This window comes from Lepidochelys kempii, chromosome 2 (genome assembly GCF_965140265.1).
Source record: "Lepidochelys kempii isolate rLepKem1 chromosome 2, rLepKem1.hap2, whole genome shotgun sequence".
NCBI classification, from domain to species: Eukaryota; Metazoa; Chordata; order Testudines; family Cheloniidae; genus Lepidochelys; species Lepidochelys kempii.
In genome coordinates, this window is record NC_133257.1 from 2,843,957 (window position 1) to 2,865,746 (window position 21,790).

At 62.1% G+C, this 21,790-nt stretch overlaps 1 protein-coding gene across 2 annotated transcripts in view; it reads right to left on the reverse strand.

Moving 5' to 3' along the window:
- CPSF1 (cleavage and polyadenylation specific factor 1) overlaps positions 1 to 21,790 on the reverse strand; it is a 36,954-nt gene that overhangs the window by 5,696 nt on the left and 9,468 nt on the right. Inside the window, exons 4-29 of one of the 2 annotated variants that reach the window (XM_073329878.1) lie at positions 21,575 to 21,708; positions 20,996 to 21,076; positions 19,977 to 20,128; positions 18,898 to 19,044; positions 18,058 to 18,197; positions 16,840 to 16,950; positions 15,300 to 15,393; positions 14,161 to 14,248; positions 13,282 to 13,407; positions 12,586 to 12,637; positions 12,096 to 12,190; positions 11,435 to 11,509; positions 10,653 to 10,733; positions 9,749 to 9,838; positions 9,276 to 9,386; positions 8,612 to 8,753; positions 8,105 to 8,283; positions 6,661 to 6,797; positions 6,060 to 6,234; positions 4,976 to 5,182; positions 4,098 to 4,187; positions 2,269 to 2,412; positions 1,581 to 1,733; positions 1,226 to 1,342; positions 727 to 817; positions 178 to 262 (exon numbers count right to left, since the gene is read on the reverse strand). In XM_073329878.1, coding sequence (XP_073185979.1) covers positions 178 to 262; positions 727 to 817; positions 1,226 to 1,342; positions 1,581 to 1,733; positions 2,269 to 2,412; positions 4,098 to 4,187; positions 4,976 to 5,182; positions 6,060 to 6,234; positions 6,661 to 6,797; positions 8,105 to 8,283; positions 8,612 to 8,753; positions 9,276 to 9,386; positions 9,749 to 9,838; positions 10,653 to 10,733; positions 11,435 to 11,509; positions 12,096 to 12,190; positions 12,586 to 12,637; positions 13,282 to 13,407; positions 14,161 to 14,248; positions 15,300 to 15,393; positions 16,840 to 16,950; positions 18,058 to 18,197; positions 18,898 to 19,044; positions 19,977 to 20,128; positions 20,996 to 21,076; positions 21,575 to 21,708 — 3,097 coding nt within the window. The remainder of the gene's footprint in view (positions 1 to 177; positions 263 to 726; positions 818 to 1,225; positions 1,343 to 1,580; positions 1,734 to 2,268; positions 2,413 to 4,097; positions 4,188 to 4,975; positions 5,183 to 6,059; positions 6,235 to 6,660; positions 6,798 to 8,104; positions 8,284 to 8,611; positions 8,754 to 9,275; positions 9,387 to 9,748; positions 9,839 to 10,652; positions 10,734 to 11,434; positions 11,510 to 12,095; positions 12,191 to 12,585; positions 12,638 to 13,281; positions 13,408 to 14,160; positions 14,249 to 15,299; positions 15,394 to 16,839; positions 16,951 to 18,057; positions 18,198 to 18,897; positions 19,045 to 19,976; positions 20,129 to 20,995; positions 21,077 to 21,574; positions 21,709 to 21,790) is intronic. The other variant, XM_073329879.1, reaches the window with a different exon arrangement.

The following is a 21,790-nucleotide window of genomic DNA, read 5'->3' on the forward strand; positions in this document are numbered from 1 at the left end:
AGCGCCTGCTTCCCACCCTCTGCCCTCCCGGTGCAGGGCTGGGCCCTTGCCCATGCAGCACTCCCAGGGCCAGCCTCCTCGTCCCCCTGCCTGGCAGAGCCCCGGAAGCCCGTCTCCAGGAGAGGAGTGCCAGGGCGCAGCCAAGCCCAGCCGCCTGCCCCACTCACGGGCCCTTACCGGGTGTTGGGGATGGTCTCCCAGCTCACCGGTGAGATCAGCTGGATGGAGAAGGCCTCCTGCTGAGGGTGGATGTAGCGCTCGTCTGGGGGAGAGACCAACACAGCTCCAGTCCCCAGCTGGCCCCCAGGAGAGAGTATGGGGCTGGTGCAGGCACAGCAGGCCTCCTGCCGATGTCACGCACCGACCCAGCCCAGGAAGGTTTGATGGCACCCCCCATCCCACAGCTCTGCCCCATGGGAGGACACAGCTCTACCCCAGGGACCCCACCCCAGGACTCTGTGTGCTGGGGGGACCTTCACAGCCATGGGCACAACGGTGAGACCCCCGCGGAGCCCACTGGGACCTGTGCCAAAGGGGGCCAGGAGCCGGGCCATTGGGCCCACGCAGGACAGGGAGTGCCGGCCTGAACCTGGCCCGTAACTGCCCTGCAGGAACCTCTGCCAGCGCTGCACACCCAGTGCCAATGTGCTCCCCACACATCCCTCCCGCTCAGTGGGGCCTGGGGGGGACCCGGGAGGGGCCCCTGCAGGGCAGGTCTCTACTCACCCCGCTCAATGCTCTCAAACTCCTTCTCCTCTCCCGTCATGCGGGGGATGCGGGTGCAGGGGTTGACAACACTGGTGGCCACGGCATAGACCTGCCAGAGACATGCAGCCGTTAACAGGCCACCGGGGCGCAGCACCAAGAATGGGGGCCCCCTCTCTGACCCCCCTGACTGCTGCAATCCTCCAACCACGCAGTGTGGACACAGGAGACACCAGCTGCTCCCTGGGGGCTCCCCTCCCCCTCGGCTGGCGTTGTGCAGGCTGCCAGTATGGGGCATGCAGCAGAGCCAGGCAGGACAGGTCTGAAGCACCCGCCTTGGGGGCTGTGCTCTGCAAGGCCAGATGCCCCTTGACCAGGATGGGGGATAGGCAGCATCTGCAGAGTGGCGGGTCCTGGGCCGGCAGAGCTGAGCTCTCGGGGGACGCTGTGCCCCAGAAGGGGATCCCCAAAGCAAAGCCCGTTCCCACACGGCAGAGCTGCCCCAGCAGCACCCCAGTACCTTGGACTCCACGTGATAAGCCACGTAGTGTGTGGTGCAGCGCAGCGGGATCTTCCTCACAGGCCACGGAGCGTCGTAGGAGAGGTACGCGGGCAGGACGCTGATCCGCAGCTCCCCCTGCGAGCAGAGCCCACCGTCAGCCCCTCCCCTCAGTTCAGCCCCCCCAAACAGCCCCCGCCTTTCCCCACGCCCTCGAGAGAAGAGCTGCTGGCCAGACAGCCGTGCCCAGATGGAGCAGCGAGTGCTGGGACCTGTAGGCCTTCCGCACCCCACCTCCACAAAGAGCCCAGGCAGTGTCTGTCTGCCCCTTGTGGGGCCCTGGGCTCTGCCCCCAAGCCAGCCGTGCCCCACATACCTGCCGGTTGAAATAGAGAAAGCCCTTGGGGCAGTTGACATTGTGGAAGGGAGCGAAGGACTCGATTAAGCCGTCGATCGTCATGGGGTGCAGGCGCAGGGCCCCCCGGGCCGTCACCAGCAGCCAGTGCGGGGAGGGCCCACAGATGAACACCTGGGAGCAGAGCCAGCACCGGGGTCAGCGTGGGGAGCCCAGGGTCCGCTGCCAGGCTGCTTCGGACCAGGGGCTCCCGCTCGGACTCTCCACGGGCTCTTTCCTGGCCAGCACGCCAGCTGCAACACAGGGCTGACTCACCAACCCACAGCCCCGGCCCTGCCCAGGTCTCCCCTCCAAGTGCCGGCCGAGCCAGTCCTGCTTAGCTTCTGGGCTCTCACAGGATGGCAGCCCGCAGCAGGAGGTCGGGAAATCCTGCGGCGTCACTTCCCCAGTGCAGCAGCCAAAGCCGGCTGCAGACAGCGCAGAGCCCAACCTCCTACCAGCACCCTGCAGGGTCTAACTGCCCCAGGGACATGCCCGAATGGGGCTGCCCCACCGGCTCTCTCCTGCTGGCAGCCCCCGATACCAGCAGCTGAGCCTGGGGTCAATCTGAACAGTGAGGGACTGACCCAGAGGCAGCCCCTGCTGCCCTGCCAGCCCCCAGGACAAGCCCTGGCAGTGGTTCTGAGGCAGGCCTGCCCCTGTGGCTCACCCCCGAGTAGCCGTAGATGTCCTCAAAGAAGCGGAAGCGTGCGACCCGGCCCCGCGCTCCCCCCGACTCCTCACCCCCTGCACTCTCTGATTTCTTTTTGGACAGCTTCAGCTTCTTCTCCCGGAAGTTGATGTTGTGGGGGACCTGACAGGGAGGAGAGATGGTCACAGACAAGCCAGGGCCCCCAGGCACCAATGGGACTGGAACCCTGCAGTTGAGGCTGGGAGGGGCAAGCACCAAGTGGGGAACCCACACAACAGGTGGGGGGGTCCCCACCTTTCCATGCCCACAGCCACGTCACCTGCGGAGGGCACTGCAGACCGCACCCCAATACTCCCTGGCCCTGCCCAGCGCTGGCCCCCAGGGAAGTGGCTGAGGACAGTCTGAGCTGCAGCCATTCAGCTGCTTTGCACCTGGGACACACACTTTAAACCAGGGCACTCGCCCCAGACCAGCCCCCCAGAAAGGAACAAGCTGCTTGGGAGTTTTACCTGCCACTGGGTCAAGATGGTGCATTGTGTGCTGGGAGCTGAAGTCATATGGATGGGACCTCGAGAGGTCGTCTAGTCCAGTCCCCTGCACATGTGACAGGTGTTTGTCTAACCTGCTCTTAAACTTCTCCAACGACAGATTCCACAACCTCCCTGGGCAATTTATTCCAGTGCTTAACCACCAGGACAGTTAGGAAGTTTTTCCTAATGTCCAACCTAAACCTCCCTCGCTGCAATTTAAGCCCATTGCTTCTGACCCTGTCCTCAGCGGTCAAGGAGAACAATTTTTCTCTCTCCTCCTGTAACAACCTTTTATGTGCTTGAAAATTGTTATCATGTTCCCTCTTAGTCTTCCCTTCTCCAGACTAAACAAACCCAATGTTTTCAATCGTCCCTCAGAGGTCATGTTTTCTAGACCTTTACTCATTTTTGTTTCTCCTCTCTTGATTTTCTCCAATTTGTCCACATCTTTTCTGAAATGTGGCGCCCAGAACTGGACACAATCCTCCAGTTGAGACCTAATCAGCACAGAGTAGAGCAAAAGAATTACTTCTCGTGTCTTGCTTACAATACTCCTGCTAATATAGCCCCGAATGATGTTTGCTTTTTTCTTGCAACAGTGTTACACTGTTGACTCATATTTAGCTTGTGATCCACTATGACCCCAGATCCCTTTCCGCAGTACTCCTTTGTAAGCAGTCGTTTTCCATTTTGTATGTGTGCAACTGATTGTTCCTTCCTAAGTGGAGCACTTTGCATTTGTCCTTATTGAATTTCATTCTATTTACTTCAGACCATTTCTCCAGATCATTTTGAATTTTAATTCTATTCTCCAAAGCACTTGCAACCCCTCCCAGCTTGGTATCGTCCACAAACTTCATCAGTGTATTCTCTGTGCCATTATCTAAATCACTGATGAAGATATTGAACAGAACCGAACCCAAAACTGATCCCTGCAGGACCCCACTCATTATGCCCTTCCAGCATGAGTGTGAACCACTGATAACTCCTCTCTGGGCACGGTTTTCCAACCAGTTTTGCACCCACCTTGTCGTAGCTCCATCTAGGTTGCATTTCCCTAGTTTGTTTATGAGAAAGTCATGCAAGACAGTATCAAAAGCCTTACTAAAGTCAAGATTACCACGTCTACCACTCCCTCACTATCCACAAGGCTAAACGCTGTCACAGAAAGCTATCAGTTGGTTTGACACATTCCCACTGGCGTGGAGGGTGACTATGAAGCAGAACTTTGTGGGTTGCTTTGGGCCCCCCTGCTCCATATCGGCTGGGTGTGATGGCAGGAGGACACATGGTTGGCCTCAAACACTCCCCTGTTACCTTCTTAAACCGGACTTTCAGGTTACTCTGGCCCAGCTGGGAGTCGTGGCTGAAAGCCTCATAAATCAGCAGCTCCTGGTCCACGTGAACCTGCCAAAAGGACGAGAAGAGCTGAGACTCCTGCCCCTCCCGTGCTCACCCAGAGACCACCCCACCTCACCCCCGTACCCACAGGTCACACTTGGTCCCTGCTCCAGGCAGCGGAGCTGGGGCAGTGGCAGGAGGCGTGTGAAGCTGTGCTGTGAAAGGAAGCCTACCCAGCGATCGCAGGGTTGGAGTAACCCCAGCGGGTCCAACCCTCAAGACAGGGCAGGATGGTACCCCTCAGACAGACACCCCAGGGCATGGCAGGCGGCTACCCTTCACACAGACATCCCAGGGATGGGCTCCCACACTGCGCTGGGGAGTCAATTCCCAACCAGCGCTTCTTTGTGCGGTGAACGTTACCTTAATATTCAGCCTACGTTTCCCTTTGCTTCATCCCCCACTCACCCCCCAACCTCACACTGGTGGGCCAGAGCGCTATAGCCCCCATCCCCTGCCGTGCCCCCTGCAGCACACTCAGACTGCCCAGCTGGCCCCTCCCAGCTTGGTATCGCCCACACACTTTATCAGTGTACTCTCTATGCCATTCTCTAAATCACTGATGAAGATATTGAACAGACCCGGACCCAGAACCAATCCCTGCGGGACCCCACTCGTTATGCCTTTCCAGCATGACTGTGAACCACTGATAACTCCTCTCTGGGAAGGGTTTTCTGCACCCCCCCGCTGCAGTAAGCGGCCATCTGCACCCCGCCCTGCAGCCCCCTCGCTGCTCCCCTGCCTGGTACGTGCACACACCAAGTGCAGCAGTGAGCGCCCACGACCCAGCTCACCAGCAGGTACGGCCGGCTCTGGCGATTGCCCAGTGCCACCAGCAGGACCTCCTTCACCAGGGGCATCTCCCCCTGTCGCGTCACCTCCTCCTTCTTGGTGTCCCCCTGGGCCGCAGGCTGCCCGAACGAGCTGTCCACCAGCACCCGCTGGCCCATGGGGAAGTTCTTCACCAGGAAGACCAGACGCCAGTCGGGCAGCTGATAGATCTGCAGGGAGAGAGACAGCAACTGAGCTAGGCAGGGGCCCAGGGAGGCTCCTCGTAGGAATCCGCACACGAGGTCAGAGCAGGGTCTGCCTCGCCCACTCCCAGCTGTCCCAAGGAAGCTGCAGGGAACCCTGCAAGGGCCATCCCCAGATAACAGCCCATGGAGAAATGTCTCCCAAGCCCCCTCCCTCGGCCTGGCACTGACCCGGGAGTAGGATGGCTGTTGTTGTTACTCTCATTAGCCACGTGAATGTTATGGCCTTTCTATGCTTCTAGATTCAGTCTTGTGGCCAGGAGTTCCACAGGTTAATCACACGTGGGGGTCAACATTATTTCCTTGTCTCAGTTTAACTGCTCCCCTTTAGGGCCCCTGCACACTGAACCAAGAGTGATTTCATGCAAGGGGGAACCCTAGAAATACCCCAGAACAGGCCCAGCAGCAGCATGGGGTCACAGCTCAGTGGGAATTCTGTACCCAGCCGACTCGCCGGGGGATTCAGAGCAGAGCTGGGATCTGGCTGGGACTGACCGCCCAACTCTGGGGGTAAACACGAACTAGGCCTTGGTTTCACACCTCACCCACCAGCAGCACAGCACCTCCTGGGGGTCCCCTGGGGTCAGCGCCCCCACAGGCTCACTAATGCCACAGCGTCCCCTAGTACCGCACTGGGGCATTAGTCAGCACTGATTCCAGGGGGAGGACACCTCGTACTAAGCCCCCCACCCCACTCCCTGCAGGCTGTTTTGAACCCGGAGGTCTCCCATCCAAGCCTTGACAAGACTGAACCTTGCTTAGCCTACAAGATCCAAGGGGCTCAGCACTAGGTGGGCAGGGGCTGCCCTCCGGGCAGTGCCAGATCAGGGTCCTCAGGCCTTACCTCCATGGCTCCATTCTCCCGCACCAGCACACACCAGTGTGTGGGCTCCACTTTGTACTGATGGGGGTCCCTGTCAGACAGTGGGAGGCTGCTGCGGCGCGGCTCCTCCTTGGTGGGGCTGAAGAGGGAACTGGAATCCCCGTAGAGCATCTCCTCCTCGTCGTCCACCGTGTTACTGTGCCGGGCGGCCGGGGCGGGGGAAGCAGGGAGAGGCTGTTACGGGGGGTCCTGAGCTCCTTCCCACCCTGTGCACACAGGGACACGCCCATGCTTGGGGGGAGACTCATGCACCCTCTCTTGGCCGGGAGCGGCAGGCGCAGGACGTAGGGATCACTGCCAATGACTCACATGGCACAGAAGCAGCAGCCTGGAGGGGTGGGGGGGCTGCCCCCAGCTGTGCCCTGTCACACAGATCACCCACCCTCATTCCCTATGCCATTCATGCAGACACGGCTCCTCTCCCCTGCCACGTGCTGCTGGGCACGGCTCGACTGCCGCTCGGCCAGGACAAGGGGCGCTAAAGCCCCCCTGCCATGTGCGTCTCTCCCCGCCCACCTGCCCATCCCCGATGGCCAGGGAAAGGCCCCAGCCTCTTTCGCACCTGATGTCCTGGATGACGGTCTCCACCTCTGAGTGGCTCCTGAGGGAGAGCTCGTCCCTGGAGCTGGTCGTCCTGCTCTCCGTGGTGAACATGCCTCTGACGTCGCGGTACACACACAGTGCGATCACCTTGGATTGCTGCAAGGGAGAGGCGCTGCAGGTCCCACCCCGCACAGCAAGGAGACGCCCAGGCTGTCCCCAGCCCCTGAGCCCTATGTGCACGTGACAGCACACGCCCCTGCATTCACACCCTGCTCGCTACTGTGACCATCTCAGTACAAGGTACGCCTGGTGAGGGACCACTGAAAACTCATCACGGGCTGGTCAGTATCAGCCTGGTAACGTGCGTGTGGCAACATTGTGTGATACGACTCCCCTACCTGGTGCGATTTACACACGTGCCAAACCCCACTCCCCTCCCCAGGCAGACGTTGGCAAACAGGCCTGTCCTACAGCAAGGAATGGGTGCTCCGCTTAATTTGCATTTAAGAGTAAACAGAGTCATCAAACAGGGAGGGAAGACAAAGTAAGTTCAAACAGGTGAGGAAAAGCAGCAGGGAACATCCTTCCACACAGACTCTGTGTCTCCTGGTGCCCAGCTGGAATCGTTTTTCAAGAGGGGGCCTGAAACTATAGAACTGAGGGACAAACACCCCCAGCCTCCCTCTCCTTCCCCATTGCATTCACTGCTCCCAAAGAGACAAGGGAAGCAGGCCTTGGACTCTGGGGGAAGGGGTTGGTCAGTAACCTGCTGGAGCATGTGGTGAGAAACTTTGCTTGAATCCAATATAGTTTGTTAAGTTAGTTATTAGTAAATGTCTGGTTTTTATTTTCTTGTGACCATTTCTGACTTTTAGGCCTCATTACTTGGACTCAATCTCTCTCAGTGTCGTTAATAAACTTGTTTTACTGTTTTATCTAATCCCGTGTGTTTAAACCAAAGCGTCGGAATAACTATTTGAGATAATAAACTGGCATATTCTTCCCTTACTTAAAGGAAAGTATTTGTCCTGCCCAGGAGTGGGCTGGGCAGTACAGGACATACAGTTCTGGGAGAAGATCCGGGACGGGGTTGGGGGTGTGTGTTGGGGTCACCCTGCAGCGTAACCGAGGCTGGCAACCCAGGTGTGGCTGGCAGGCTGCAGTCACACACACACATTCAGGGGGTGGCTCACATGCTGGCAGGCTGGTTGTGGGCGGCTCTGGGGGGAGCTGCAGCAGGAAGGCATTGTGAAGCAGCCAAGGCTGCAGGGCAGGGCTGGGGTGACACAGCTCCCCACTGGTCTGGACTGTACCCTGGTATGTCACACATGCCCACCCCGACCGACAGCACCCGGGCGTGTCCCTCCACCCCCACCCCGATGGACAGCCCCAGTGTCACACAGACATCAGGACAGGGGCATGGCAGCCTGTCCCCCACAGCAGCACCGCCTGCTCAGACTCACGTGGTGCAGCTGGGGCTTCTGCAGGGTGAGCCGGTGCGTCCTGCCCCCGTACGTGTCGCTCTTCAGCACGAACATGGTCACCTGGCCCTCGGCGCTCATGATCACCACGTAGGGGTCGGCCACGGCGCAGTGCACGATGGGGGAGCCCAGGTCCACAGGGATGAAGTGCAGCTGATTCACTGGAAGACAGAGCCACCCGGCTGAGCCACGGCCATGCCCAGGGCCACAAGGCCCAGCCCCAGCCCGCCACCCTAGCACCCCCCTTCAGATCGGAGCAACGGGTTCCTCCAGCCCTGCATCCCCCCATGAGGAATAGACCAAGGTGGCCCTGCTCCCAGATCAGAATGGGGGGCCATGGAGGTCGCCAGCATGCACCAGTCCCGCCAGCACCAGCCACTGCAGATGGCCCCAGCTGCTCGGTTCCAGTGTGGTGACCGGAGCAGGCAGGCCAGCCTGAGGGGGTCGGCAGGAAGAGACATGGCGGCTCTGCCCACCCGCAGTGCCCACCTCCTTCCAGCAGCCGGATGCCCAGGGGTGACACTTGCACGATGTAGCGGTTCTCTCCGATGTTGCCAGCGAACACGGTGGGCCCCTGCGTGGCGAACCCACTTGTGTCCAGCTCCATGATCTCCTGACCCGTCTGCAGGATCTAAGGGGCACAAGACCAGAGGGCAGTCAGCGCGGAGAGTGCCCAACCCTGCCCGAGCCCCTACACTAACCCACCTGCCTGTCACCTCAGCAGGCATACAAGGAGCCAACCCCGCCCCTTTAAAAACGGGCAGGTACCCCCCCACCCCCCCCAATGCAGCCACCTCCAAGGTGGAGCATGTCAGCTGATTAACAGAGCCCAGCAACACCAGGGAAGGCAGGAGACAAAGCTCCCCATGTCCCGATGAACCCACAGGGAAATCAGGGAGCTGGAACAGAACGATCCAAGCTGGATGGGAGGTTCACGCCCCACATGCCGGGAAAAGGGCCAGGGCCTGTGTTCTCTCTCACCCGAATACAGCCCCTCCAGAGGCACAGTGCACTCGGGCTCCCTCCACCCGGCCTCTGAGGCAGTTCGCTGCTGGGGCACTTCCCCAGAGATGGAACTGACTCCATGCACACTCCAGTGCCGCAGTCCCCTGGGGACAGCTGCCTGGGCTGGCATCACTGCCAGGGCCCTTACCATGGTGGAGTCTTCGCGGCTCAGGATCAGGAACCCATGTCTCTTGCCATCGTCCTCAGGTTCGGGGTGGCTGGGCTCCTTCTCTGCAGTCTCCCCTTTGGCACTCTCGTCCTGCAGAAGGAGAGAATGAAGCCAGGCCCTGGGAGTGCACAGCACCCCCCAGTCCCTAGGAGCCGAGCCCACAGTGATGGGGTGCTATGGGGCACAGTGCTAACCAGCCCAGCCAGGGGCCTTTACCCCAGCAATGGGGCCGGGGCGGGGGGGGGGCACTCCTCCAAGAGACATCTCCTGCCTCGCCAGGCCAGACACAGCGAAGGAGCACACCCAGAAGCGAGTCCTTGGCATGCTGGGATCAGCTTGAAGGAACTGGGGCTTGGTGGAAGCCAGCGGAGGTGCCAGGAGCTCTAGGGGCAGGCGGCTGATGGGCCAACCCAGAGCCTCCCCCTCCAAGCTGCAGGCAGCCAACCACTGACCTCTTCCTTCTTCTGGGGTGAGATCACGGTCCACATGTCGTAGCAGCCGGGCAGCTCAAAGGTTGTCACCACTTGGGGGCGGATGCTTTTCTGTTGGGACGAGGCGGAGGCTAGAATTGCAGCTTCCCAGTCCCCCCAGCCTGGTGGGAGAAGCGCCGAGACCCAAGACTCCCTCCCTGGAGACCCCCATTGCTCCTGAACACTGGCACGGAGCCCAAACTCTGCCCAGCCGCGAGCCACCCCTCGCCATGTGCACTGCCAAGGGAGCAGCCCGCAGAGAGCACGCAGCCCTGCATGCCCAGCAGCTGCAGCATTGCATGCGGTCATGTGGCTGCGCCTTTAGACTGGAGAGAAGGGGCCACGCGCCAGCCAGCCCTGCCGTGACAAGCGCCAGACGCCCCCTTCCACCGAGCGACCTGGGGTAGCAGAGCTCACTCCCCCGGCCCTGTCTGCTCCTCCCCACCCCCCATCCCTCAGGCAGGGCCCGTCTCTGCCCCGCTGGGCGCCCCCGCTGCAGGGATTGCCAGGCACCGCACCCCACCCCACCCCTCCCATAGCCTCGAGGCAGATCTGCAGGGCGGAGATGCCTGAAGCCCAGAGCCCGGATGTGGGACCTTCGCACGGTGACAGCCCTCCCCATGCCACACTTGGACCAGCCAGGGCTCACACAATACCCTCACCCCTGGGCACAGACTCCGCCTCCCCTGCCTGTGCCGGGCTCACTCTGGGGCACAGACATACTCCCCCGCTGGCCCCACGCTCCCCCAGCACAGATGCCCGCCCCTCCTGCCCATCGGGGCCAGACTCTTCCCGGCACAGATGCTCGCCCGCCCACCCATCCCGCCCATTGGGGCTAGGCTCCCCCCAGCACAGATGCTCCCCGTCCCACTGGCACTGTGCTCACCTGCAGGACAGAAAGGGCCCCGTTCTTCCCATAGCCTGAACAAACCACGATCTCCAGGTCTGGCTCCGGGCTGTTCTGAAACTGTAGCCATGGAGACAAGCACCGGATGTCAGGAGCTGCCCCACCCCCAAAGGGAGGGAAGCCCCCTGTCCCCCCCACCCAGGACTGGCTGCTGCCAGGGCCTCCTGCGGGCCCTGTGCTGGAGGGCTGGCACCCAGGCCTGGGGCTGCTGCTCCTGCATGCTGACGGCTCCACAGACCCCAGACCCCCTATAGCCCCCCGCCCTTCACCCCACTGGCTCTCACCGCCTCGGCTCCGTGGAGCACAGAGGGAGACCTACTCCAGCCCCTGCACCCATCCTGTCAGAGTCCTGACCTCCCGCCCAGCTGCCCTGCAGCGACAGGGACTCGGGCAGGCAGTGAGCTGGGAACGGCCATTGCTAGTGACTTGGCTTTGTGGGGGATTAGACAGGACAGGAGGGAACAGCCGGACTGGACTTCCCAAAGCAGCCCACGTGCTGGCTGTTCTCAGGGGGCAGAGGGAGAAGAATGAGGATCGGAAGGACTGGGGGGTCTTGGAAAGCGTTGTCAGCTCAGGTCAAATGCCACCCTGGCTCAAGCTGCACAGAGCACAGCCCTCCCATAGCAGGCAGCAGCCCAGGGAGACTCCAGATCCCAGCATGCACTGCAGCCAGGCCGCCTGGAGCATGGCCTGCTGGGACCTGTAGGCAGCACATGGACGCGAGGGGAGCAGAGCGCCGTGGGCTCTGGCACGGTACGCACCTCCTCGGACAGGAAGGCCGGCTCCCCCATGGCTGCGTTGGCACAGGGCCCGATGTTGAGGATGCTGTCGCACACCTGCAAGATTCAAGAGAGGGTCAGCGCCCTGCGCCATAGACCAGGCTGGGGGAGTTCGGGGGGAGGGCTTCAGGGATTGGAAACGGAGCTTTCAGCCTCGGGGCAGCAGCTCCAACCCAGCCCCAGGGCCAGGAGAACGGGACATGTGGCCCTACCCCGCAGGGCTCCAGCTCCAGCCTGGCCCCAACCACCATGGAGCTGGTGGGGATCAGCCCGGTTCCTACATGAGAAGGGTCAGCACCACCAAGTCACTGGCCCGGGCCCCTGCCGGGGACCATCTGAAGGGAGGGGCATGAGGGAGGGGGTCAGCGTGGGAGGGGAAACAGAGCCCCCACTGCCTAGCCGGGGCCCTGGGCGTGTCAGGGGAAGTGGGGGGAACTCACCCCCTGGGCTGACACCAATGAGCAAGCGGAGCAGCCTAGGGAGAGCTCAGCTCAGGGAAGAGCTCAGTCTCTTGGGGCAGCAGGGGCCTGGGTCCCACCTAGCTGCTGCCAGCCCCCCAGGCCGCTGGGCAGGGAGCCACAGCCAGCCCCCCCGGCCAGAACGGCAGGTCCAGGGTGTTCAGGCAGCTCCGCAGAGCGAGTACCTCGAAGGAGTAGGTGGCCAGCTGGGTCCCGGACTGGGCCTCGCTGCCGTACACCTCGATCTCATCCACCTCGTCCTGCGGGGCCGACTTCCCCCCTGCAACACAACAGCGAGCCGGAGCCTGGGACAGAGCTGCACCCCCCTGTGCTCCTGCCCCGAGCCACGCCAGCCTCCCTCTCCCACCGCAACACAACAGCGAGCCAGAGCCTGGGTCAGAGCTGGGGGCAACGCTGTGCCCCCCTGTACTCCTGCCCCAAGCCACGCCAGCCTCCTGCACCCCACTGTGTGCCCCAGCTCCCCCACCCTGAGCCACACCAGCCTCATGTGTCCCCCGCACACACTGTACCCCCAGCTCCCCTGCACTGCGGTGCATGGGGGTCCGGCCCTAGGGCTGGGCAGCCGCTGCCAGGCACCCCTGGCCAATCCTGGGATGCAGAGACTGGCTCAGTCGGACCCCTTCGCCCCCCGACCCCGAGGAGGCGCCCACCTACCAGCCCAGTTCCCGGACGATTCCGATCGCTTCTTCTTGACAGGGGGCTCCTCCTGTGGGGAACAGAGAAGCCAGCAGTGACTCCCCACCTCTGGCCCCGAGCTAGGGAACTCCAACCCTTCCAATCACCCTGCAAATGGGAGGAAGGATGGGGCTGTTTGCTGTTTGGTGCTGATGGTCAGGCCAGCAGTGACCCACGGCAATAGCCACTCAGTGGGAGGAGCTGGGGGCTCTCAGGCCTGCTCTAAGGAAAGCCACAGCACATGGGTACAAGCCAGACCCTACACTGGCAGCCTCCAGAGAGGCCAGGGACCAGCCGGAGACAGACACCTGGGCAGAGAAAAGGTGGGCAGGTGGGGTTTGCCTGCTCGGCTGCCCGCTGGGCTGTCCATGGTCTGGGACAGGGCTGAGCCTGGCACCTCTTCTGGAGCTTTCATCACCTCCAGTTCCTCAGCTGTCCAGTTGGACACCACATGGACGTGGGGCTAACGGCTACTAGGTCACAGAGCCATGCCCTGTAGCCCCTCGCCACGCTGACCCGTAGCAGCCGCTGGGCCAATCCCCCGAAGGACGGCGCAGCAGCGATGTAGGGAATGTAGCCAGGCTGGCTTGGGCCACAGCAGAAGCCCAGGAGGGGCAGGGTGGGGCAAAGAGCACATGGAGGAGGAAGCACCCACAGGCCCTGGGCTGCCCTGACCTGCTTGTCGGCCGGGTCCTTGACGACGTTCATGGGGGGCTCCTGCAGCTTCTCCGTGTACTTGAGGAGGAGAGAGTTACCGAGCCGCGAGCCCAGGAACAGGTAACCCGGCTCCATTGTGATCATCTGAGGGGAGCAGGGAAATGGACGCTCAACAGATCCACCCCTGCGCCGCTCTGGGACTCAGACACAAAGGGCCGGGCCACGTGGCCCGCACCAGCCCGCCCCTGGGCCCGATCCGCACTGGCACTCCCAGAGCCGCATAGATGTTGCTGTCAAGCCTACACAGCTCTTTTTAGAGCAGCAGCACAAGCCGGAGTCTGTGGAGCCAGGCTCGGCAGCTCACTGGCACTGGCTGTGTAGACGTGCCCTGCAGAGGGCAGTGAAACCAGGCCTGGGGCCACGAGCTCCTCTGAGCCCCCAGAGCACATGGGTCACTCGCAGGAATGCTGACACGATCAGTGACTGATCCCCCCAGGCCTGGCCTGGAAGCCTAGCAGCCACCTGCTAGTGCATAAGTGCCCCACAGCAGCCCCTCTGACTGCCCATTCGGGCTCAGCCCTGCTGACCGGCCTTGTGCGGAGTCGGCATCACTCTTGGCACCAGTGTCCCGCCCACACCTGCTCCCCCACATTGGGCCACCAGTTCATCCCCAGGCACACGACGGGGATCCCTGGGAAGCATGGCACCTACCCCATGGTCCCCATCTGCCCGCTGAGGTCTCTGTAGCCTAGTTACCCTGGCAAAGAGAAAGGCACTAGCCTAGCACAAGGCAAGAGCTGGGATCCCACCTAGCCAGGTCCAGGAGAGTCCCCAGGCAATTACTAGCACCCCCGTGACAGGCCCCCCGGGACACCCCTCCTCAGCGCAGCGGCTTACACAGGTAGTGAGGACGCTGGCTGCTGCCTTGTCGAAATGGAAGGAGCGGACGCTTCTCATCCCGTCTGTGATGAGGGTCAGGACGTAGCTAAGGAGAGACAGGGAGAGCGGTGAGGCCAGAAGCTTGTCCTGGGTCCCGCAGGGCTGCTGTGGGCCAGCTGGAAGCTCTGACGAGCTGCTGAAACAGGCTCCGCAATCAGCCCCCACTGCGGAGCCGGGCACGGCTCAGGAGCCTGGGGAGGGGCCAGGGCAAGCTCTTGCGCACCGCACCGCGAGGGCGGCACCCAGGGGTCAAGCTCCACAGCAGATCAGAGCTTGCGCTCTGCGTGGCAGGGGAAGCACACGGGAGCAATGGACGGGGGAGGGGGAACCCCTGCATGGGCACGGACCATGCTGGCGAAATCACAGCAAGAGCACCAGGGCGTAAAGCTCTGCACGGGTGAATTTCTAACACTGGGGTCGGGAGACTCCGTGGAGACTGGCAGGAAAGTGAGTCAGAGTCAAACCATGAGCTCCCCAAAACCGCAGGCACCTGCTGGCCATTCTCCTAGCCACTAGTGTTCTCTCTTGCCCCCCGGGGGTCTCCAGAGGGCACGCCAAGCAGCGTGTGTGGAGCCCACCCTGTGGCCCTTCGCCCATCCCTTTCCTCTCGGGGCTGGCCGCACTGTGCACAGGATGATTTAATTGGGTATGGGTCCTGCTTTTGAGCAGGGGGTTGGACTAGATGACCTCCTGAGGTCCCTTCCAACCCTGATATTCTATGATTCACCACCCAGAAGCACCTCCGACGCAACGAGCCAGTGCCACCATCCCTGCCTCACACACACGCAGGGCAGGGACTTGCCCCGGGCCGCTGAGGAGAAATGAACAGACCCAGGAGTCCTGCCTCCCAGTCTTCCACTCTAGCCCTAGACCCCAGTACCCCCACAACAGCTCCTACGAACCTGCAGCTGCTGGGGGGACCGGCTCCTTTCAAACCCTGGCTATTTAGAATCCGTGACCTCCCCACCACCCGCCAACTAGGAGCGAGAGGGAACAGCAGCAGCTCAAAGCTCCCAGCTCCCTGGGACAGACCCAGCTACCAAAGGCAAGGTCAGGTGAGCCGGGCCAAGCTCCCGGGGCCACCGCTGAGGTCTTACATCTCCCCTCCTTTCAGCGAGATCACCATCTTGTCGTAGGAGATGAACGCTGCCTGTGCACAGTCCAGCGTTACCTTCACTCCGTCCTGAATGCCTGCAGAGAGAGGGCCCTGCTCAGTGGCAGTCCAGGGACATGACGCAGCCCCATGGCCCAGCTCGGCCGGCCACGCCACCACGACCCCCAGGGCTGTGCCTGAGCTGGGGGAAAGGAACCGGGACAGCTAATTGGCAAGCATGGCCCACACAGACTACATGTCCCAGCATGCATTGCTCTATGCGCTGCATTGCATCAGGCCTATAGGCTGCACCTATGCTGCGGCCCCCTGCTCTGAATGCTGCCCCCTCCACACCTCCTTGCACCACAAATGCAGGGGGCATAGCTCTGCCGTGGCACACACTGATGCCAGTGGTCTATCGGAGGGCAAAGGAGCGCACCGATGGGCATGTTAGAGACCCACGGGCACTGCTGCAGTCTCCCCGGGTGAGCAAGGCCACCCTAACCCACCGGTCCCTTGCAGACTAACGACCCCCCACAAAGCACGTCTGCAGCTGGCACCAGGTCCTCCAGTTGGAGCAGACCCCAAGTCCTGAGGGGAGGTTCACACCCCCAGCCCCACAACGAGAGCTGTCGTCTCTAGCCTGACAGCTGCTGGACCGATGGCAGGTCACTTTTACTGTCTCCGCGGCCCTTTCCCAGCGCGGCCCTTTCCCAGCGCGGCCCTTTCCCAGCGCGGCCCTTTCCCAGCGCGGCCCTTTCCCAGCGCGGCCCTTTCCCAGCGCGGCCCTTTCCCAGCGCGGCCCTTTCCCAGCGCGGCCCTTTCCCAGCGCGGTGCTCTGCTCCCCCGCAGGGCCAGGGCGAGCCTGGTGCACACACTCTGGGGAAAGCAGCACTCTGCAGGGACCTGACTGTCGGGCAGGTGGGTGCGGCATCCGGCTGTCCAGAGCAGGCGGGAATTCAGCACTGGAGAAAGGTCTCAGAGTGGAGAGCTCAGGACGTCTTCCCCCACCCACTGCCCACAGGCCTCGAACCGGACCCAGACAGGCCACAGGAGAACTGGCAGTGGAGTCACCATTCAGGGCTGGCCTGTCTGATGACAATGCAGGAGCCAGCTGGCGGGAGCCCCTGGCTCATCTCACATGCATCACTGAGCGACAGCAGCCCAAGCGGGCACCACACCCCTCTACCCGCCACAGCTAGGCCCCCTCATGGGCTGTCAGCAGCAAACTCCCCACACCCAAAGTGCCCGGGACAGTCGTTCTCTGGGCTACACGCGCCGCGGCCATCGGATTGCTCAGACCCCGGCTCCCAACTGGGCCAGAGTCAGTAACAAGCCCTCAACAGCATCACTGCCATCGCTTCGGCAGCTGGCATCTCCCACTCAGGCCAAGATCGCCCAGCCTATCTCCCCACCTTGGTGCCCATCAGCCCCCTAAGCTCTGCCCAGAGAACTGCCTCTCCAGAGGCCCCAGAGGCCCATCCCACACGGAGCCAGGCCCAGGACAGAGAGCCGCGAAGAGAAGGACAGGCACGCCAGCTTACGCAGGGGGAACACCGTGGTCCCGGTGGTCAGGCAGTTGAGAGACACGCCGTACGGCGGGACGCTCTGGTTCAGATACAGCAGGGAGTTAACCGCGAAGATCACCACGCCTCCTAGAGAGAGGACGAGCGCAGCTGTAAGTGTCAGGGGACACCAGGGCAGAGCAGGGACTGCCCTGGGGACAGAGCTCCTCCATGCTATCCACACATGAGTGCTGACTGGAGGGCAGTTTGTGGGGTGGGCAGCTGGCGTGAGACCCATGGACTCATTGCACACACGGCCCCACGCAGCTCTCCGGGCCAGCCTGGGCACAGTGAGCTGAAGGCGAAGGGCTCCGGATCCCGGACCAGAGTGCTCCTCACTAGACCTGCAGTTCAGCCCATTCTTCAGGGAAGATTTGTCGGGACTTGGGCTCACGTTCCCCGGCATGAGCGGATCAGCTCCCCCAGGACCCATGCAGGTCCAGGGCTGGCGGCAGGGAAGGACACTGCGCAGAGGACAGCCCTGGAGCTCTTGCTTATAGGACCCAGCACGAGGCACCCCCAAGCCAAACTGGGGTGGGTTCCTGCGCTGGGTAAATTAGATCAACCCGGGATCCTTGCCCTGCTTTAAACCCTTCCCCTGGGGCTGGGTGAGGAAGGATTTGCAGAACTCACGGCACCAGTTCCTGGGGAACGGGCTGGGTCTGACCCCTTCCTCTCAGAACCGAGGGGTCTCTCTGCACCAACCCAGGGGGGAACTGGCGGGGCTGGTGATGCAGGCTCACGTCTGAGCTCCAGGGACAGCAGATGGTCAGAGAGGAGTCTGGGAGGAAATGGGGCTCCTTTAGCTCCACCCTCAGCCCCCCCCATATCGTGCTCCAGAGGAGTGAGTGCCCCGCACAGCAGGTGCCATTCTGTCCGTACGGGTGGCGAGCATTAGCCAGTGCCCTGCATTAGCCAGACACTGGGCTGGCCAAACCAGGGAGGCGGTAATAATGCTATGATCCTGCACTTACCGGCCACCCGATGAGCCACATGCAAAGCCCCGCACTGCCGCCCGAGCCCCGGGGGATAGGCAACCACTGGACTCGTGTTCCAGGGTCTCGAAGAGGCTGAGCAATTTGGCCAAGGCCTCAAAGGGTCAGCAGCGGAGCGGGGACAGAGCCCAGGAGTCGTGCTAGAGTCATGCTCTAGCCACCAGGTCGCACCCCACACCTGGGAAGCAGACGCTCGTCTCACCTATTGGCTTGGGCACAGCCAGGGCCTGCGTGCAGTCGAAGGGCAGGTTGCTGAGGGACCAGATGACCGGATGGACCTTCTGCATGATGTTCAGAGAGATGGCCACGATGCTGCATGTGTCCTGGCGCACAGCCACCCGCCTGCACCGAGGGGAAGGAGAGACGGCAGCTCGCATACACTCCGCCCCCAGGCCTGCTCAGGGAGCCCGGAGCAAGACAAGCCGTAACAGTGTGAGAAGCGAGCGGGGAGAGATGCCACGGGAAGTGGGTGGAAGGGGAGAATGGTGGGGTGGGGTCTCCCCCAGAAAGCTGGCTGCCCTGTGCTTCACTATCATTGGTCACGTGCTCCCCACCAGCCCCCACGTCCTCCGTTTCCCCAGTGACTACGTCCGTCTCTGCTGCTGCTCAACTCACCTCTGCGAACCCGTCTCCCCTGCTGGGTCCCACAAGGTTTGGTGCCACCACCCCAGCCCCTCCACACTGCACCAGTGAGCCCCTCCTCCCAGTGCTGCGGGTCCATGCTGGGCAGCGAGTCGTGCCACGGCACTCACTGGGATTGATCTGCACTCCAGCTCAGCAGGGGCTGCATCAGCCGCCCCTGGCAGCCCAGAGCCCCCTGCAAACAGAAATCATTACCCCCACCACAGGGACACAGCACAGCGCCCCCCAGCACCAACTCAGACCAGAGCAGACCTGCCAAGTCGCCCTCCAGCACCTCCATTCAGCACCTAGCAGGCCCAGCCTTGCATGGGGTCCGTCCCGCTCAGTGCCCACAGTGGGCTGGCCGGGACTCCAAGCTGGCAGCAACCCAGGGGGGAGGAGGGACGCAGGAGGGACGCACCCCGGCCAGGTCTGATTGGGCTCGAACAGGATGAGCAGGGTGGGCTCATAGTAGCCATACAGGAACTGCATGTCGATGATGTTAAGCAGCTTCTCGTCCAGCTCCCGCACGTCAATGATATAGCTGGGCAGGAAACTCGATTTCTGGCTGCAATTGGGCGGGGAGAGGAGGGAAAACACCATCACACAGAGTCTGGGAGGCCGAGCCTAGCAGGCCACCCCGCTCCAGCCCAGCCACCCCCACGGCACCTTCCCCACAGCCTCCAGGCAGCTCCCAGGCGGGCCCCTTGGCACCCCATGCTTGGCCACACTCCCTCGGATGGGGCCTGCGACCTGGTGGCTGGAGCGTGACCAGAGCCCTATCGGCTGCCGTCCTCTCTGCGGTGCAGCGAGGCCCGTGGGGAATACAGGTCTCAGCTCCTTGACCAGAGAGGCATGGCAGCACCGCCCCAGATAGAACATTGCACCCTGATGTCTGCAGCCCGCAGGTAATCGGCTCTTTACACGTGCACTGGATCCCCAGCACACTGCCAACGTGGCCACCCTGGGCATATCCAGTGCTGGGCACATGCACCTTGCAGGAGATGGCTGGCTCCGTTCATGCAGCAGCATCCCGTCCCCACCCCAGCCACAGGGTTCCCTGCCTATTCTCGCACCCGTTCTGGTACATTTCCCAGCCCAGCCAGCACTGGGAATGGCCCAGCCAAAGTGCAGCCCCTCCTCCCTCCAGAGGGAGATCCGGGGCTTTCAGATCCCATCGCCCTCTTGCCTTTTCCACCCCCGAAAACGTGACTCCAGTGGCCAACTTCACAAAGTGCCGGAGTCCACCCCGAGGCATCTTGTGGGGGAAAGCTGGGAGCCGGGCTGTTGCGAGGCCTCGCCGCAATCACAGAGCTCAAGTGCAGGGAAGCCAGGTGGTGAGCAGAATGACGGGATCCCATGAGCCAGCAGGGAGCTAGGAACGCTGCCAGCTTTGGAATAGGATAAGGGGCATGTCCTAGCCCGGGCAGTTCATAGGCTCTCACCCTGTGCCCACCAGTGCAGAGGGGAGTCCTGCCAGGGCTAGCTCTGGGACCTTACCCCTCTCCCATGACCCCCTCGTGCTCATCCGTCAGTGTCTCTCTCCGGAAAGGCAGCACCACCAGGCGCGTGCCGTAGATCAGCATGACTGCGCAGCGCCCATCCGGGTCCACCCGCACCTTGGGGATGTGAACGTTCTGCACAAAGCCATCCTGGGAGCACAGACAGCGCAGAGAATGAGACACACCAGCCTTGCCAGGGCCCAGGAGCAAACACGCCAACCCAGGGCAGCCCACGATAGAGCCTCACAGGGAGCTGGGGGGCTGGCACCCCCCCACCACCACATGAGCTTCACCAACCCCCACAGCCACCTTGAATGGCGGGTCTCATTCAGGGAACCCAGCCAGACAGCACAGGTCTGCTCTGATGCTCGCTGGGACCCATGGATCTCTCTCCTCCGAGGGGGGAGAGAGGGGACGGGATAGGGCACGTGGGAGTCACTCCCCCTCTAGCTCTGGGATACCCAAGTAGTGGTCTCAGCCTGGGGAACGCAGGCTGTCTCCATTTGAATGCACAGCAGAAAGTCTCAGTCCGCACCGGTGGCTCAGATTCAGACTGAATCACTGGTGGCCATTATGGCAGAGCCGTGCTGGGAAAGGGGGCCTGCCCCATCTCCAGGAGCTGGGCCATCACCCACATCTCCTCTGAGGTTAGGCCTGGAGGCGCTCTCCCCAATATCCTCAGCACAGCTCAGCCTCCTCCTTTCACAGACCCCCAGCACCGAGACCAGGGTTCCACCTCTTCCTGACACACAGCAGCCTGAGGAGAACAGCCAGCCCCGTGGATCGGACACCTGCCCAAACACCTGGGCTGGGTCCTTTCCTGGCCATATTTCACACCCATCCCTCAGGAGCGGAGGGCAGGGCTGTCGGGATAGGAAGGAGCACAGAGCTCACAGCACTGAGTGGGCACGACGCCACAGGGCTAGTGGTTGCCACCGAACAGCCCCCAAAGCTGCCTCCGTGCTGCAGCGGGAACAGGAAGGTGCTGACCCCCACAGCCGGCACACAAGGACCTACCTTTAGCTCAGGCTCCTCAAAGTAATGGAGGGAGAGGGTCTTCAGGTCATGGGTGCCAGGGTCGTATTCTACCACTGACAGCTACAGAGAAGGAAGAGAAAGTGGTTAACGAGATGGCACCCCTCGGTTCAGGTGGGCACCATCCACGTATACAGCATCTCCATGGACTTCAAAGGCCTGCAGGGAGCACTTCGCCCAGGCCTGAAATGCAGCCACCTCCCAGGAGAAGTGCCACGGCTCTCCTGCACAGGGCGTAGGACAGGGCCAGCTGAGTTCAGCCTGCCCCTTGGTTTCATGCTCTGGCTGAAAGATGGGCCCCCATGGCACAGCACCCCCCGAGGCACTGCCTAGGTATGGACAGACTAAAGAACAGCACCCGAGACACTACCCAGCTCTGTTCTAAAGCACGCCAAGCTACTCCCCACCTCTCTGCCCCTCATCCCAGGCCTGCAGCCCCCTCAGCTACTCCAGTCCCAGGCCTCTGAACTGGGGCTGGATCTAACCCCTTCCCCCGCTGGGCTGGGGGGATGGATGTAGCTGCTGATCCATTGTAGGAGCCTGCCCGCCCCAGGAAGTTACCTTGGCATCCTTGAAGCTGAGCAGCAGAGCGTCCCTCTTGGCTCCCGCCAGCTGCACACTGGCCATGGACATGACATTGCCGAAGAAGGAGAAGGAGGCCACCAGCTCTAACTTCTCCTTGTGACCTTTGCCCTCTGCATGGGCCAGCAAGACAGAGGAGTGAGAAGCCGAGGCTCTGGGGCTGGGCCCTGCCCCTGGGTCAGGGCAGGCCCGGCA